This window comes from Typha latifolia, chromosome 12, assembly GCF_019914945.1.
Source record: "Typha latifolia isolate L0001 chromosome 12, TyphaL0001v2, whole genome shotgun sequence".
Taxonomy (NCBI): Eukaryota; Viridiplantae; Streptophyta; class Magnoliopsida; order Poales; family Typhaceae; genus Typha; species Typha latifolia.
In genome coordinates, this window is record NC_133097.1 from 7852057 (window position 1) to 7866487 (window position 14431).

At 35.1% G+C, this 14431-nt stretch overlaps 2 protein-coding genes across 8 annotated transcripts; one reads left to right on the forward strand and one right to left on the reverse strand.

Moving 5' to 3' along the window:
* Positions 1-2924: 2924 nt before the first annotated feature.
* Positions 2925-8341, forward strand: LOC140799315 (metal tolerance protein 5-like). 3 transcript variants are annotated; one of them, XM_073153591.1, is made up of 7 exons: positions 2925-3047; positions 3149-3305; positions 5725-5834; positions 5944-6189; positions 6910-6990; positions 7176-7409; positions 7760-8341. In XM_073153591.1, the coding sequence occupies exons 2-7, from the start codon at positions 3149-3151 to the stop codon at positions 8108-8110; spliced, it is 1179 nt and encodes a 392-aa protein (XP_073009692.1). In that variant the 5' UTR covers positions 2925-3047; the 3' UTR covers positions 8111-8341. The 3 variants fall into 3 exon arrangements, with proteins under 3 accessions (XP_073009692.1, XP_073009691.1, XP_073009690.1); XM_073153590.1 differs by having other exon boundaries at positions 2937-3047; positions 3115-3305; XM_073153589.1 differs by having other exon boundaries at positions 2966-3305.
* A 235-nt stretch (positions 8342-8576) lies between these two features.
* On the reverse strand, positions 8577-12143 carry LOC140799317 (actin-7-like). Of its 5 annotated transcripts, none has more exons than XM_073153592.1 (6): positions 11877-12143; positions 10301-10443; positions 9802-10195; positions 9109-9722; positions 8954-9027; positions 8577-8868 (listed from the first exon to the last, which is right to left on the reverse strand). In XM_073153592.1, exons 2-5 carry the CDS (start codon positions 10358-10360, stop codon positions 8962-8964), a joined length of 1134 nt encoding a protein of 377 aa, XP_073009693.1. In that variant the 5' UTR covers positions 10361-10443; positions 11877-12143; the 3' UTR covers positions 8577-8868; positions 8954-8961. The 5 variants fall into 5 exon arrangements, with proteins under 5 accessions (XP_073009693.1, XP_073009694.1, XP_073009695.1 ...); XM_073153593.1 differs by having other exon boundaries at positions 11796-11990; XM_073153594.1 differs by having other exon boundaries at positions 11800-11987.
* Between the last annotated feature and the right edge of the window lie 2288 nt (positions 12144-14431).

The window sequence follows — 14431 nt, forward strand, 5'->3', positions numbered from 1 at the left end:
GTTTTTTGATGAATTTGTTGCAGGACAACCTGGTGGTCGCGCTGATAGCTTGTCTTATATTGATCAATTGATGCTCTTTCTAGCTTTTTAGTTTGTGTGGTTTCATGTTCTGATTTTAGAACATCTAAGTTGGATGGCAGTTATGCATCCAAACCTTTTGGAAACTCCATGGGGGAGTTTAGTAGATAGACATTTTCCAATAACTCCCAAGGTTTCTACTGCCTATTTTCTGGGCGGTGAGAAAAGAAGTGCTTCGAATCAGCATATGACAAAAATAATAAAAGAGAAGGGTGGTTTTGAACTAAGAAAGTCACTTATCATTGTCTTTTTCTTTTTAATGAAAATTTACCTCTTTCATCATTTTTGTTATGTTTATAATTGAACATAAACTACTTTATGTTATATGTGCAAAATATTCTGAGTACAATTATTTATCTTGAACCTTAGATTTGGCTTGTTGCAATCTGAGCTTATGCTTTTGCGGGCAGTAGTCTTCTACTAATGATTTAGAGTTGCATTTTTACTCTTATTAGGACAAAAATCAATAAATAAGTACTGTATCTGTTGCTTTGAATTTGAAGGAATTTTGCTCTTATACACCTCAAATCTATTGTTTGCCTATAATAAATGAAGAAATTGAGGAAACTTTCTAGTCACCCCATTTATTTTTATTTCAGTTGTAAGCAAAAGCATCGTGTACTTCAAACCCTCTCGAATTCAATGGTCATGTGATACACAGTATAATTTGCCCAAATTGTGTTTAGCTTGTTGGATCTATATATATATATATATACCTTGCTTGGATATGGGCCTCCTGGCTATTAAATCATGTTCAACAAAAGTATTGCTACCATTTGCAATAATCTCAAGCGGTTGGGCTGTATGGATGTTTGAATGGGATTGAATCAGGATGAATCGAATGAGTGAGGTGATTCGTAATTGTCTGAATGCATGTAGCAGAGATCAATTTGTCATTCGGTTGATGAATAAATCAGTGATTCCGGAGTGATTTCTTCCTTTCCTACATTAAGCAATTTGAAGATTACCCTTAATTTCTCTTTCCTTTCTATAAGATAAAGGTAGATTATTCTTCATGAAGTTTAAAGTTGATCACTTCAAACTTTATGTGATATGGATTTATAATGGAAGATGTTTTTTTTTTTTATAGTCCGATGGTTTTATATAATTAAGAGACTCAAACATATTATGACATATAAATGAGGAATTTATGTGAAAATGAGCAATATCTCAAAAGGATTTATATGTGATTGTCTTTTTTTCCAGATATCGCCAGGAAATGATTCACATATTCATGTTTAAGTGTTTCTTTCATGTGCTTTTCTCTGGCAGCACGACAGTGAAATTTTTTTCATATGCTTTTATTTGACATGATAGTAAAAAGAATCTAGATAACTTAAACATCAAAAGGAAAACGATAAAAGATAACATTAGAATGATTGAATACCTCGTCGCAATTTTCTCGTGCCATTTCCTTCGTTCTTGTGGAAAAAGTGGCCAATAGCAGATGCAGAGGCTGATGCTGATGCTGATGCTGATGCTGATGCTGGTGCTTCCGACAAGAATAAAGCATATCGTATGTTGTTATGGATACGGCTTTCAAAATAATTATACATATATAGGAGTAATCATTTTTATTATATTCTAAAATTTACTTAAATGAATTATTAAGTACTTCTAGGGTTTAATTATGGATTATTATTTTTTTTTTATTTTTTTTTGTAATATTTATATGTTTATGATTGAATTATATTTTATTTTAAGCTTGATTTAATTCGATCTTGCACAGGCTTATAATATGTTTGAATTAATTAAGCTCAAAATTTGCTTAATTTTAAATTAAGTTAGATCACAAATTTAAGCTCGATAAGAATTAGGCTTTTGATCAACCTCTCACACACAAAATATTAGCTGAGATGACTGACGATTAGTAACGTTTCTCGGCTAGGAATAAAACAGTTTGTCTACTCATTAGAGAAGTCAAATATGGATTGGCATGAGTGGCGTGATCAATTTGGGAGCTCGTGGGGCTATGATCTAGCCAACATAGCTAGCTTCTCTAAATAATTAGATTAGATAATCATAGAAAATTTCTGCCTAACTTAGAATTCCAATCTCTTGGATGATGAAAAGGATTTTAACTATTGGTTTATTTTTTTATCATTTAAAAGCTCCAAGACTAGATATGACATGGATAAAGAGTCAATCTTTCCTATATATAGATGCACTTGAATCTCATCGACCGCCACTGAAACATATTGCTTTTAATCGTCGTGCTGCTAGCTGAGTTATTAACTAAGTCAAGCTACTAAATTATTAAATAATTTTTCCACAATAATTACTTGGTGTTTGAGTCGATCCTACAACTTTTGTCTACCTACCAACATTACAATAGTTGGTTGGTTATTTATGTTAGTGGTTGAGACAAACAAAGAATAATTATATTATAGAACTAAAATGATGTAATATACTAACTAAGACGTAAAAGGAGAATACATTATGGTTAGTTACTTTGGAGCATTTATTTATTACATGCCCACTTATCTGGGGTGGGTTTAAGTGCATTATTAGATGTGTGCCAACGCATTCATTGCACGTGTTTAAAAATATAATTAATTTTTAGTATTATAAATGTATATATATATATATATATATATATATATATATATATATATATTTGGAGAATTTGAGAAGGTGGTATCAAAACTGTCGGATATGTGTGAATATTATATTGACGCATATCTAAGAATGAATCAACCCGTACGGTGTTGGCTTGCATCTAATCCCAATCTTCAGGACAATCCGTCCACGCTCCACGTGGCAGGTAATTCGAAAATTGCAGCAACAACTGTGCAACGAGGCAAACAGCCGATCCCTAACTAACTCTTCCAGTCCCCACCGAATCTCTCACCGGGCTCCAACGACAAATGAGACCACTGCGCGATCCACCCAATTACTCGCCGATCAGATCCTTTGCCCCGCTCCTTCTTTAATCGCGCCGCAGACCCTTCAAAGAAGGAGAAGAGGAGGTAAGAGAGCAACAGACTCTTTACTCTGATATCTTCGCCCTTAGGGTTTATCAAATCGATCCCCTAGGGTTTTGGACTGAACGGTGGTGTGGTCGGAGGAGATGGTGGATCCGGCGAACTCTGGTGAGGGGGTGGAGCTACTTCTGGCGGAGTCCGGAGAGAGGGAGCGGTCGTGGCGGCTCAACTTCGATGGATTCCGGCGAGTGGAACACCAGGATACGCCTCCTCGCGGCTTCCAAGGTTGCCTCGGTGTGTTAGGTATCGCTCTCGTCCTTTCTTTTGTTAATACGTTTGGATATTATTGAGTATAGTTTCTTTCCGCCAATTCTATATTCATTTTCTTCTGAGGCTTGTTAGATCTGATGAAAGATTTCTTCTTCTTTTGGATAGTTTCCAGAAGGAGGAATAGAATAGGTTTTGAGATAAATTTAGTTGGTGGAATAAGTATTATTTCCTCTTTGGAGGTTGGTTCTTCTCCGATGATATGCTTTTTAATTTGAAGGGGTAAGATATGACGATATTCTTAAACTATTTGTTGACTCACAATTGCGGTTTGTTTAATTTCTCACCGAATATATAAAATAATGTGAAGACAATTCAAAGGTTAATTTTTTAAGTAGATTTAAATATCAATATGCATGTTAGGTTCTTGTTTGGTTGTGGTTCGGTTCTCCATTTTAATTCAACAGTTCAAAGGTTTACTTTTGTCGTTGATTTAATATATGTCAATGCCTTGAGAAGATGCAGTCATTGGTCAAGTGGTGCAGGAGTTTTTATGTCAGTAGACTATGATACAGGGGGCATGTATTGCAGAATAATTAATAGGTGCAGCTTTCTCTTTGTCCAAATGTCCAGCAAAAGTTCAATAGACATTTTATTATTTTTTTTGTGGCAAAGATATCTGTTTTACTTAAATTTAAATCAAGTTGCAGATTGTTACATTAGTTGGAAGCTTGGTAAAACTTGGGTACTTCTTTCACCACCTTGTTTTGTGCGTTCAATATTTAGTTAAGCACGATCATTGGTAGTGTGCTACTCTGCAACCAAGTTTTAGACAAATTCAGTATTAGTATTATAAAGAGATGAGTCCAATTTGACAGAAGCAAGATGACTTTACTTTCCTTGTTACATGATTGATGATTTCATATCATTTATGATAGAGGTTTGAAGATAGAGGAATGGTGATGCTTTGTTATAAGTATTAACGGGATGATGCAATGGCAATTAGTATAGGGCTCTATTAAAGTGGACCACTTTTGTCTTGAATCACTCGATAAAATCATACTGATCATATTGTTTGAGATTGACTCCATCTCACTGAAGCACCAATCAACTAGAATTAAAGCTTGGCGAGCATCAAGATTATCATGAAATTTGTGAGTTGTTATCGAGAGGTTTGATAAAACGAAGAATTGACTTATCGCAAGTTAAGAGTTGTGCTTAGGGCTGTCAAAATAATCAAGTCGGCTTGAGCTCGGCTCGATCAAGCTTGGCTCAAAAATGAGTTGACCGGAGCTTGATCTTCAAAATAGGCTCAAAAATAATTTCAAGCCAAGTTTGATCATGAGCCTACTCGATAAGGCTCGAAATAATTATATTATATTATATATATATATATATATATATATATGAGTTAATACTTTCTATATTATACTAGAATTTTGTTATATTTTAAAATTTATTTAAGTGGATTGTTATGTACTCTAATTTTATAGAATTTAGTTCTGAATTTTGATTCTATCGTATCTTTTCTAAATACATGGATACTTCTATTAGTTTATATTTTTCAATTAGACATTATTTCAAGCTTGATTCAAGTCTAATTGATCAGGCTCAAAATTTTGTTTGAATTGATTAAGGCTTGAAATTGCTTATTGATCGGCTCGTTCATGCTCGAGGTTGAAATTAGCTCGAAATTGACTCAAACTGAAATGATTTTAGTTCAAGCTTGATCACAATATAGGTTCAAAATTAATTTCAATTCGAACTTGATCAGGCTCGATCAAGCTTGGCTCGATTACAGCCCTAGTTGTGCTCTCTCCTGCCACAACAAGATTTAGGTAAAACGTAGGATTACAAAGTGAAGCTCTGTAAACAAGATGATTGGACCACAATTCGGTTACTCGTGGTGAATGAGGTTTCGTACGAGAGCCTTGTTTGCAAATTGGCTTTGCAACTCTAAAAGAAAAATAGACCTGCCTATGAAGAAGTCCTGACAAATCATTGGTATCTTAAGCTAGAGTTTTATATTCTCCATATCTAAGATTGTACAAAAATTTGTGATCTCTTCAATCTATATAATAATTTGTAAGCCTAGTTAGCAAGCATTGAGTATAGCTTAGAGATTGAAGGTAAAATCTTGATCTTTTTGTCCTTCTTTACTGCTTTCATAGGAGAAAATTATGTCCTCATCAGAGGATATTGCATCTCTTTTTAACAATAGGGAATTATCTCTGAACCATATAAAGTGACAAACAATTTTCATGGACTTGCTTCCATATGAAGAAAAAAGGTGCTTCCTTTAGGGAATCAACTGTAATCTTCTCCTCTTTTTTTTGTTGACTAAGGAGCTTGCAATGAAACTCTTCAAGATTGGACGCCTATAGGTCAATTTAATTTTCTGATGCTAAGAGTAATGTATTTTATATTCTCTAACATTTTCTTTTGATGGCCATAGGTACTGGAGATGTTGTTGCCGAGTATTATCAGCAGCAGGTGGAAATGCTGGAGCATTTTAATGAGATGGATACCCTGACTGATCGCGGTTTTCTTCCTGGATTATCAAAGGTGATACTATATACCTTTTGTATTTGTGTCTAAAACAGCTTGTTATTTGCAAAAGAAGAAGTTTACATTCAAGTATTTTTTGAATATTTATTATTTTTTTCACTTGCAGGAAGAGCGCGAAAGGATCGCTAAAAGTGAGACACTAGCCATCCGGTTATCCAATATTGCAAATATGGTTCTGTTTGCGGCAAAAGTCTATGCTTCAGTAAGGAGTGGTTCATTGGCCATCATTGCATCCACATTGGATTCTCTCCTTGATTTGTTGTCAGGTTTTATCTTGTGGTTTACTGCCTTCTCCATGCAAACACAAAATCCCTACCAGTATCCTATTGGAAAAAGGCGGATGCAACCATTAGTAAGTTTCAATGTGTTAATTTATGCATAGAACACTATTCATACTAACAAGTCCCATAGGAATAGAGATGTTTTTTCTTGAATTTGGATTTAATTGAGATTCTATTTGGTTGTTATAAACTGGAACTAATTTGTTTGTGTCACATGCTTACTGCTACTTCTTTTTCTTGCATAGTTTCACTAGTATGAATGACTCAGAGTTTATACTAACCATTATTTCTTTCTAACTAAGCACAAGGTTTATGCTTAAGCAGCATGACTTTTCACTTTTAAGTATGTTGCTTGATCATATTCTACTGTTCTGCACTGGTTAGTTTAACATGAGATGATGATGACCATTCTGCATACGGTTCTAGAGAGAAACTATTCTTTCTGACCTGGAATTGGTTAATCAATCTTAGAGCTGCTTGATTGAGCAGTCTTATGCATGTTGAAGATTGGACAATTATAGATAAGATGAGTGAATTAATATAACTATGGTGAGACTGTTTCTTTCACCAAAATGAATTCACTGGATAGAGTTGGAGTTGTATGGGCCAATTTAGTTAGTTCTAACTGATGCTCCAATAACCAATAGTAAGACTGGAATCATCATAAAGGTTAGATATTTATAGTTGATGGTTGCTTTGTTTTGTAAATTTGCTCCTGTCACAGACAAGTTGTTAGTTCTTCACCTTTCTTGACTTCCTCACAACTTCACTCCGTGCAAATATGTTTTCAGGGTATCCTTGTTTTTGCATCTGTTATGGCGACCCTTGGTCTCCAGATAATCCTCGAGTCAATGCGCTCGCTGATATCTAATGTAAGTAGCTGTTTTTATATCTCTTGCAAATTACATAATGACTGGTCGGATGAGTCTTTCCGTTTTATTCAGTGGGTTCCTTTACTGTTTAAAGTTTACTATTGGCTGTGGTTTTCTCCTTCCTAAATATGGTTTATCTAAAAGACATGGTTGGTTAATCCTTAATGAAAAAATAAATATTGTAGGAAGATCAATTCAGCTTGACAAAGGAACAAGAAAGGTGGGTGGTAGACATCATGCTATCAGTTACATTGGTGAAACTCATGCTGGTCGTATACTGTCGTTCATTCACTAACGAAATCGTTAAGGCTTATGCACAAGACCACTTCTTTGATGTCATCACCAATGTTATTGGCCTTGTGGCTGCACTTCTCGCCAACTATGTTGAAGGGTGGATTGACCCTGTTGGAGCTATTATTGTAAGTAGAAGCTCTCTTCATCTTCTCTTGTGTTATATACTATCAACGTAACATCTTGTATTTCTTGAGCCCATTCGCCAATAACTATTACCCTTCACTATAAATGTGACTTGTCTTTAATTTTCTTGAAAAGAGTTAGTTTGATTTGTCAAAAATGTAGGATAATTTGGATCTAAATAGTAGGGTAGTAGCATGTTTGAGTAAGGCTTTCTTAGGCTTTTGCTTCTCATTAACGAATGAACAATCTGTGCTGCATATTCTAGATATATTTAATGATAAGCTGGATGCTAGATACTCAGGAGTTGGTCTTAAGCACTAATAACAATATCAACTGATCTCTGTCATTGCAGTTGGCATTGTACACGATCAGAACGTGGTCGATGACAGTGCTGGAGAATGTAAACTCCTTGGTAGGCAGATCGGCGACGCCGGAGTTTCTACAGAAGCTGACATACCTTTGCTGGAACCACCACAAGGCTGTAAGGCACATCGATACGGTGAGGGCATACACATTCGGTTCGCACTATTTTGTCGAAGTCGATATCGTGTTGCCGTCAGAGATGCCCCTGCGAGAGGCGCACGATATTGGGGAGGCCTTGCAAGAGAAGCTCGAGCAGTTGCCTGAAATTGAGCGAGCCTTTGTCCACCTTGACTATGAGTTCACCCACCGGCCAGAGCACGCCCAAGCCCATGACACATAACCCAGTAGACTGCATCCTCGTTGTGGCAATAAATGTCGGTGATTAGTTACTTAGGTTTTCAATCTCATGACAAGCAGATGGTACAAATGAGTAATATGAGTTCACCCTGATGGAAAGGGTCTTCCAATGCTTCTAAAACCACAGTTCTGTTAGCCTAAAAGCTACGATCACTAAATACATTTCTTCTGCCTTTCTAATATATATGCACGTAGTTGTGAATACGACATAAAACAGTACATCTTCATCTTCGCATATATATATATATATACACACGATTAAAATGAGAGGAAAGTTTCCAATTGAATATGCTCTTCTTGCAATAATATAAAAATTCCTGAAACAGAAAACATGTCTTCGTCGTGCGTTCACCTTGATAACAAAACATAGACAGACATGAACGGTTCTAATGTCTTAACCGGTGAAATAGAAATAGTACACTAATAAGAGAACGAAGGGCAGCCTCGAATTTCGTCCAAAAGCCAATCAACATTCTATTTCTATAAGACAAATCATCATAACAATATATTGTCACGTTATACAATCCAAATGCCCGGGAAATCTTACAGAAACCAAATCAATAGGAAACTGTGTCCATGGATGGTCCAAAAACAACTTAAACGGCACTAGAAAAAAAAAAAAGGATAGATAGATAGAGACGGCAACGATGTGCTTGCAGCAACCAAAAACATTGATGCTCGCCAAGTCTCTGGAGCATCATCTTACAGAAATGACTTCATTAACCTCAAGTAGACGGCAATCTGGCATGCAAATTAAACGTACTCTTTAGCAAGAAGAGGGCTTTGTAAATTGAGACTAAAGGAACACAATGGAGGACACCTGCACCTGATAGCTCAGAAGCATTTCCGGTGAACAATGGCTGGACCAGATTCATCGTACTCTCCCTTTGAAATCCACATCTGCAGAGCCAAAATTTTCAATACTAGGGTATAAGAAGCATACACATGAATGTTGGAAAAAGAAATGCACAAGTGTATCACCTGCTGGAATGTACTCAGGGAAGCAAGGATGGACCCTCCGATCCAGACACTGTATTTCCTCTCAGGTGGCGCAACCACCTTAATCTTCATGCTGCTTGGGGCAAGAGCTGTAATTTCCTTGCTCATACGATCAGCAATACCAGGGAACATGGTTGATCCCCCACTGAGAACAATGTTACCATACAAATCTTTCCTAATATCTACATCACACTTCATAATTGAGTTATATGTCGTCTCGTGAATTCCAGCTGCTTCCATGCCAATTAGAGATGGCTGGAAGAGGACCTCCGGGCACCTGAATCTCTCAGCTCCGATGGTGATCACCTGTCCATCAGGGAGTTCATAGCTCTTTTCAACAGAAGAACTGCTTTTGGCAGTTTCGAGCTCTTGCTCGTAATCAAGGGCAATATATGCAAGCTTCTCCTTTATGTCGCGGACAATTTCTCGTTCTGCAGTTGTAGTGAAGGAGTAGCCTCTTTCAGTCAGGATCTTCATCAGAGCGTCTGTGAGATCACGGCCCGCAAGATCTAAACGAAGGATAGCATGAGGCAGGGCATATCCTTCGTAAATTGGGACAGTATGGCTCACACCATCACCAGAATCAAGCACAATACCTTTTTAAAAAGAAAAAGTGCCTTAGATCAACAAATCAAGAAAATCAAGTCTGTAAGGAATTGCCATGCTGAAACATACCAGTTGTACGACCACTGGCATATAGAGAAAGGACTGCTTGAATTGCAACATACATGGCAGGCACATTGAATGTCTCAAACATGATCTGAGTCATTTTTTCCCTGTTTGCCTTTGGGTTGAGAGGGGCTTCGGTGAGGAGCACAGGGTGTTCTTCAGGAGCTACACGAAGCTCATTGTAGAAAGTATGATGCCAAATCTTTTCCATGTCATCCCAGTTGCTAACAATCCCATGTTCAATAGGATACTTGAGAGTGAGGATACCTCTCTTGGATTGGGCTTCATCACCAACATAAGCATCCTTTTGGCCCATGCCAACCATAACACCTGTGTGGCGAGGCCGCCCTACGATGCTAGGGAATACAGCCCTAGGTGCATCATCACCAGCAAATCCAGCCTGTTGAAGGTTATCAAGGCAAAAATTTGTTGTTTAGAGTTCATGCTGTACAAGTACAGATAACTGAGAAAAGAATAACTTCTTAGTAACAAATTAAGGACTTACCTTGACCATTCCAGTTCCATTGTCACAGACAAGTGGTTGGATATCCTCTGCGTCAGCCATTCTTTACTAATATGCAGACAATTCTGATGAGACACTATAATAGTTTAGCAGCAATTTGGTAGCTTTATTGCTCTTGCTGCAGCCTACATGCAACACAACTTAGATCTTAATCTCACGCAATATATTTCCTAATATAAACTAATTAACTATATAACACTTAAATATGACAGAAATAACATATGCTACTTTTTATAAAACTCACATCTTCTTCAAATAAATTTTCAAGTCTCCTGGAGATCATCATCTTGTGGGACCTTTCTCGGAAATAGTATGTATAGGATGATAAGCATATTCTGTGACCTTATTCATTGGCCTTATTAATTTAATCTTTGACCAAATTATGTATGTTTGATACAAGGTATATAGAAATTCAATGACTCATGTTGGAGAACAGGACTAAAACAATAAAGAGCTAAGGCTGGTTCTAGTTTTAACAAAATCTATTTAGTTCAAAGAGGAGTGACTTCAAATGTAGAGTTTCTGCTACACAATGTTATCTATCAAGATCAAAATTTGCAAGTGAAAATCATGTGGAGCATACAAAGAAATAGCTTGCATAATTCAGCCAATTTATTCATCTTCCACCAAAGGCTCGGGAAAACATGGAAAATAAGAGATTTAATTCCTTTCCTTCTTCTTGTTATTTCCAGCCAACCAACTACTGAAAAGACAAGGGAGGCACTAGAATAGATTCATTTTCAGGCTTAGGATCTTGCACTCACGAGAGAAGAAAATTAATGGTTGATTAAAGTTTTTAAGGACTCATATTTGGAAGGGGCAAAATTTTGGAATATATTACAAAGACAAATGTTTAATTTGAAACTTCCTCTTCAAGATCAATAAGATAATAACTAATCTGCGATCTCAGATCAGTATCACCTCACCAAGAGCAAATATTAGCACAATAGCCAAAAATCCCAAGTAGCTGATAGAAATACTACATTGGAATAATCTTGAGGGCAACTAATGTCATCGGTAATTAATGTCTCTGCTAGGACTTGAAAACATTGATTTATTGATCATTCACGATTTATTCATACATCATGTTCTTTCGAAGATCACGGTTATAAACAGCACTTGCACATTAAAATAGATTCCTGATCCAAGATCAAAATATTATTTCAGATCAGAGTACCAAACTAGTAGTTAAGGCATGATCTATATTGTCGGTCCGTTACCAACCACCTTAAGTCATCTAACACGAGTTACATCACTGAAAATTCCATCAAAAGAAGTCCTAAAACATGGATCAGAACCAAACCTTAACAAAGACAAGAAATTAACACCATAGACAGATCCATCAGTCAAAAACCTATTACAGAGCTTCAGATTCGCCGATCTCGCAGCAATAACTCAAGATTCTCGAGAAATGATAAGAAGAAAAGGCGATCTTTTCATATCTACCAAACCTAAGGACGGATCATGGCATTCTTACATACTTATCGATCAGATCTATCGAGAAGCGAGCAGATCTACTCGGATACAGCGCGGGATCGAGTAGAGAGACGATTGTTACCTCGTCGATGGAGGCGAGAGAGTGAGATATTGGAAGAGATGGAGCGAAGTGAGGAGGAAACGGGAGAGTAGAGAAAATTTTGAAGTAAGCTTTTACTTTTGAGTGACCAGCTCCGAAATGCTAGTAAAGACTAAAGAGAAAGGAGAAACGCTATCAAACAAACATCCCCATAAAATATTATGCGGAGGGGGACACCACATGGAGATTCGACTCACGAAATTTGCCGAATATTTGTATGGGTTTGGACGACAATCGATTTACTCCCTCGGTTTTAATTTAGGGCTTATTACAGTTAAACCCTCTAAATTATTGTCTTTTTTTTTTTTTATATATATCTTCTCTAAATTTTTTTTATTTTTTTTTTACGACCGACCAATAGAATAGACATCTGAACTATTGAAAATATCTCAAATACTCTTTCATTTTAGAGGGAAAAAGAGAGAGATTCCGGTTCACCAAAGTACTCTTATCCGTTCTCCAAAGATATTTTGGTCTTTTTATTTTTTTCATTTATAGTGTTGAAAATTTGATATTTCTAATACTTCAGATTGTTATGTCACAAAAAATATTTAAAATATGTACATAGAAAAATGCAATAGTTTGGGAGGTCTAAATGTACTTATCTCTACCACTCTTTTTTATATTAATCTTTTAAACTAGTTTTTGGTACATAATCATTTTCTGAACTATAAAAAATATCTACCTCTTTAACATCGTAAACAGAATAGGATAAATAACCAAATTGCTCCTCAATTTTTGTTAACATAAAATTCTCTCTTAATTGGCACGTGCATATAAGAGGTAAATATGTCCTACTTTTTATTACATCACTATCACATAGTAATTTATGAATGGGAATAAACAATAAGAACTTAACGAAAAGGTGGTGGGTGAGATATTTTTAATAATTCAGGTAATTATTATATATCAAAAAATAGTTTGTAATATTATTATAAAAAACAGTGATAGTTCGGGGGTAAAAAAATAATTATTCCTATTTTATATTACTAAGCCCTTTAAACCTTTGATTATATAGACCAAATAATACTGCCCCACAGACACTCTACAAACATTATACAAACAAAGATGATGTGGCATCATCTTGTCCGTTGGTAGTAATTATCATGAGATGGAGAGAAAACTATCACCAGATAAGATGAAGCCACATCATCTTTATTTGCAAACCATTTGAAGAGTGTTTCTGGGCAAGGCAAATATAGACAGTAACTACAACCATTGCTAATAGAAATGATAAAAAAAAATTAAATTAAATATATTTGTTTCTAGTTTGAGGAAAAAAAAATAGAATAACATAGTGATACAAAAAATAAATTAAAAAGTGAATTTTAAAAAAATTTAATTGGTAATTATTCTTAAGATAAAAATCATGAACGACGTTAATATTTATGAAAAGAAATTTAAACCATGTAATTTGATCAAAAATTCAGATTACATGCTTAAGATGTTAGATTATGTCTTGGAGAATTTTCAATTAACAACCTATATTTTTATCATTTCTTAGTTAACACCCTGTCCTCATTTTTTATATAATTTTACTAAACCCAATCATTTTTAAATGAAAGGGTATCAACTCAAGAATATTCTGTTAGAATACTAGAGGTAATTACTAAAATATCTAAATTACCTTGGTGTGGTAGGATGATTAAATCTAAAAAGAGGTTTTAAATTTCGTGGAATAAGCTAGGATAGAATAGGACTTAACAAGGATTAATTAGTGTGGGTCAACTGGTTAAGATTATAAAATTTTCAAATAAAAAATTTAATTAGTAGAATTATATAAACTATAGACCAAAGTTCATGATGATCGATCATATATAATAAGAGTAAGGTGCTATATAGGAATGACAGAGATAAGAAGGGGTTCGATCTAATTTGAGATCTTTCTTTATTTATTTTAAAATTAAATGTATTTATGCCTAAATTTATTTAAACTTTATGTGCTTTAAAAAATTTTAAATTAGTCCATATACTTATTACTAAAGTGTGACCGTTAATTTTTTTATCAAATTTAACTAAGCATCGTAGCTATTTAAATCATTTAGTGATGTTATCTCAAAATTTTATATATTTGATCTAAAAAAAATATGATAAGTATATTTTAATCATTTTAGTGTAGTTCAATTAAGTAACAACTAATTAAAGCCAGGCATTGTATATAGTAAAGAAAAAAAGAAGTTTCAGAGCAATATTTGCTAAGCTTTAAGCTGAAGCCTTCTACGTATAGTCTGTGATGATCCATTATGAGTCATTTGTGACCAAATCATTGGCATTTTGGAAAGCTAACCTGAAACGCTGTATAATGTGATCTCCATTTTCTACCAAAAATCAATGTGCGTACGTAGAATCATACGTAAATGATCCATAGCTGCTGATAGCTTGCAAATCGTGGTATGAAGTAGTGCATGTAGAAGATAGAACCTTTACGTAATGTCCCATGCACTTTCTGCGATTAGCTCATGTTCTTCGACTCAAGGATGTAAAAGAAATTGGTATTGTTATAGGCTGAGCAATTTCTTTGTTAAAAGTTCTTAATT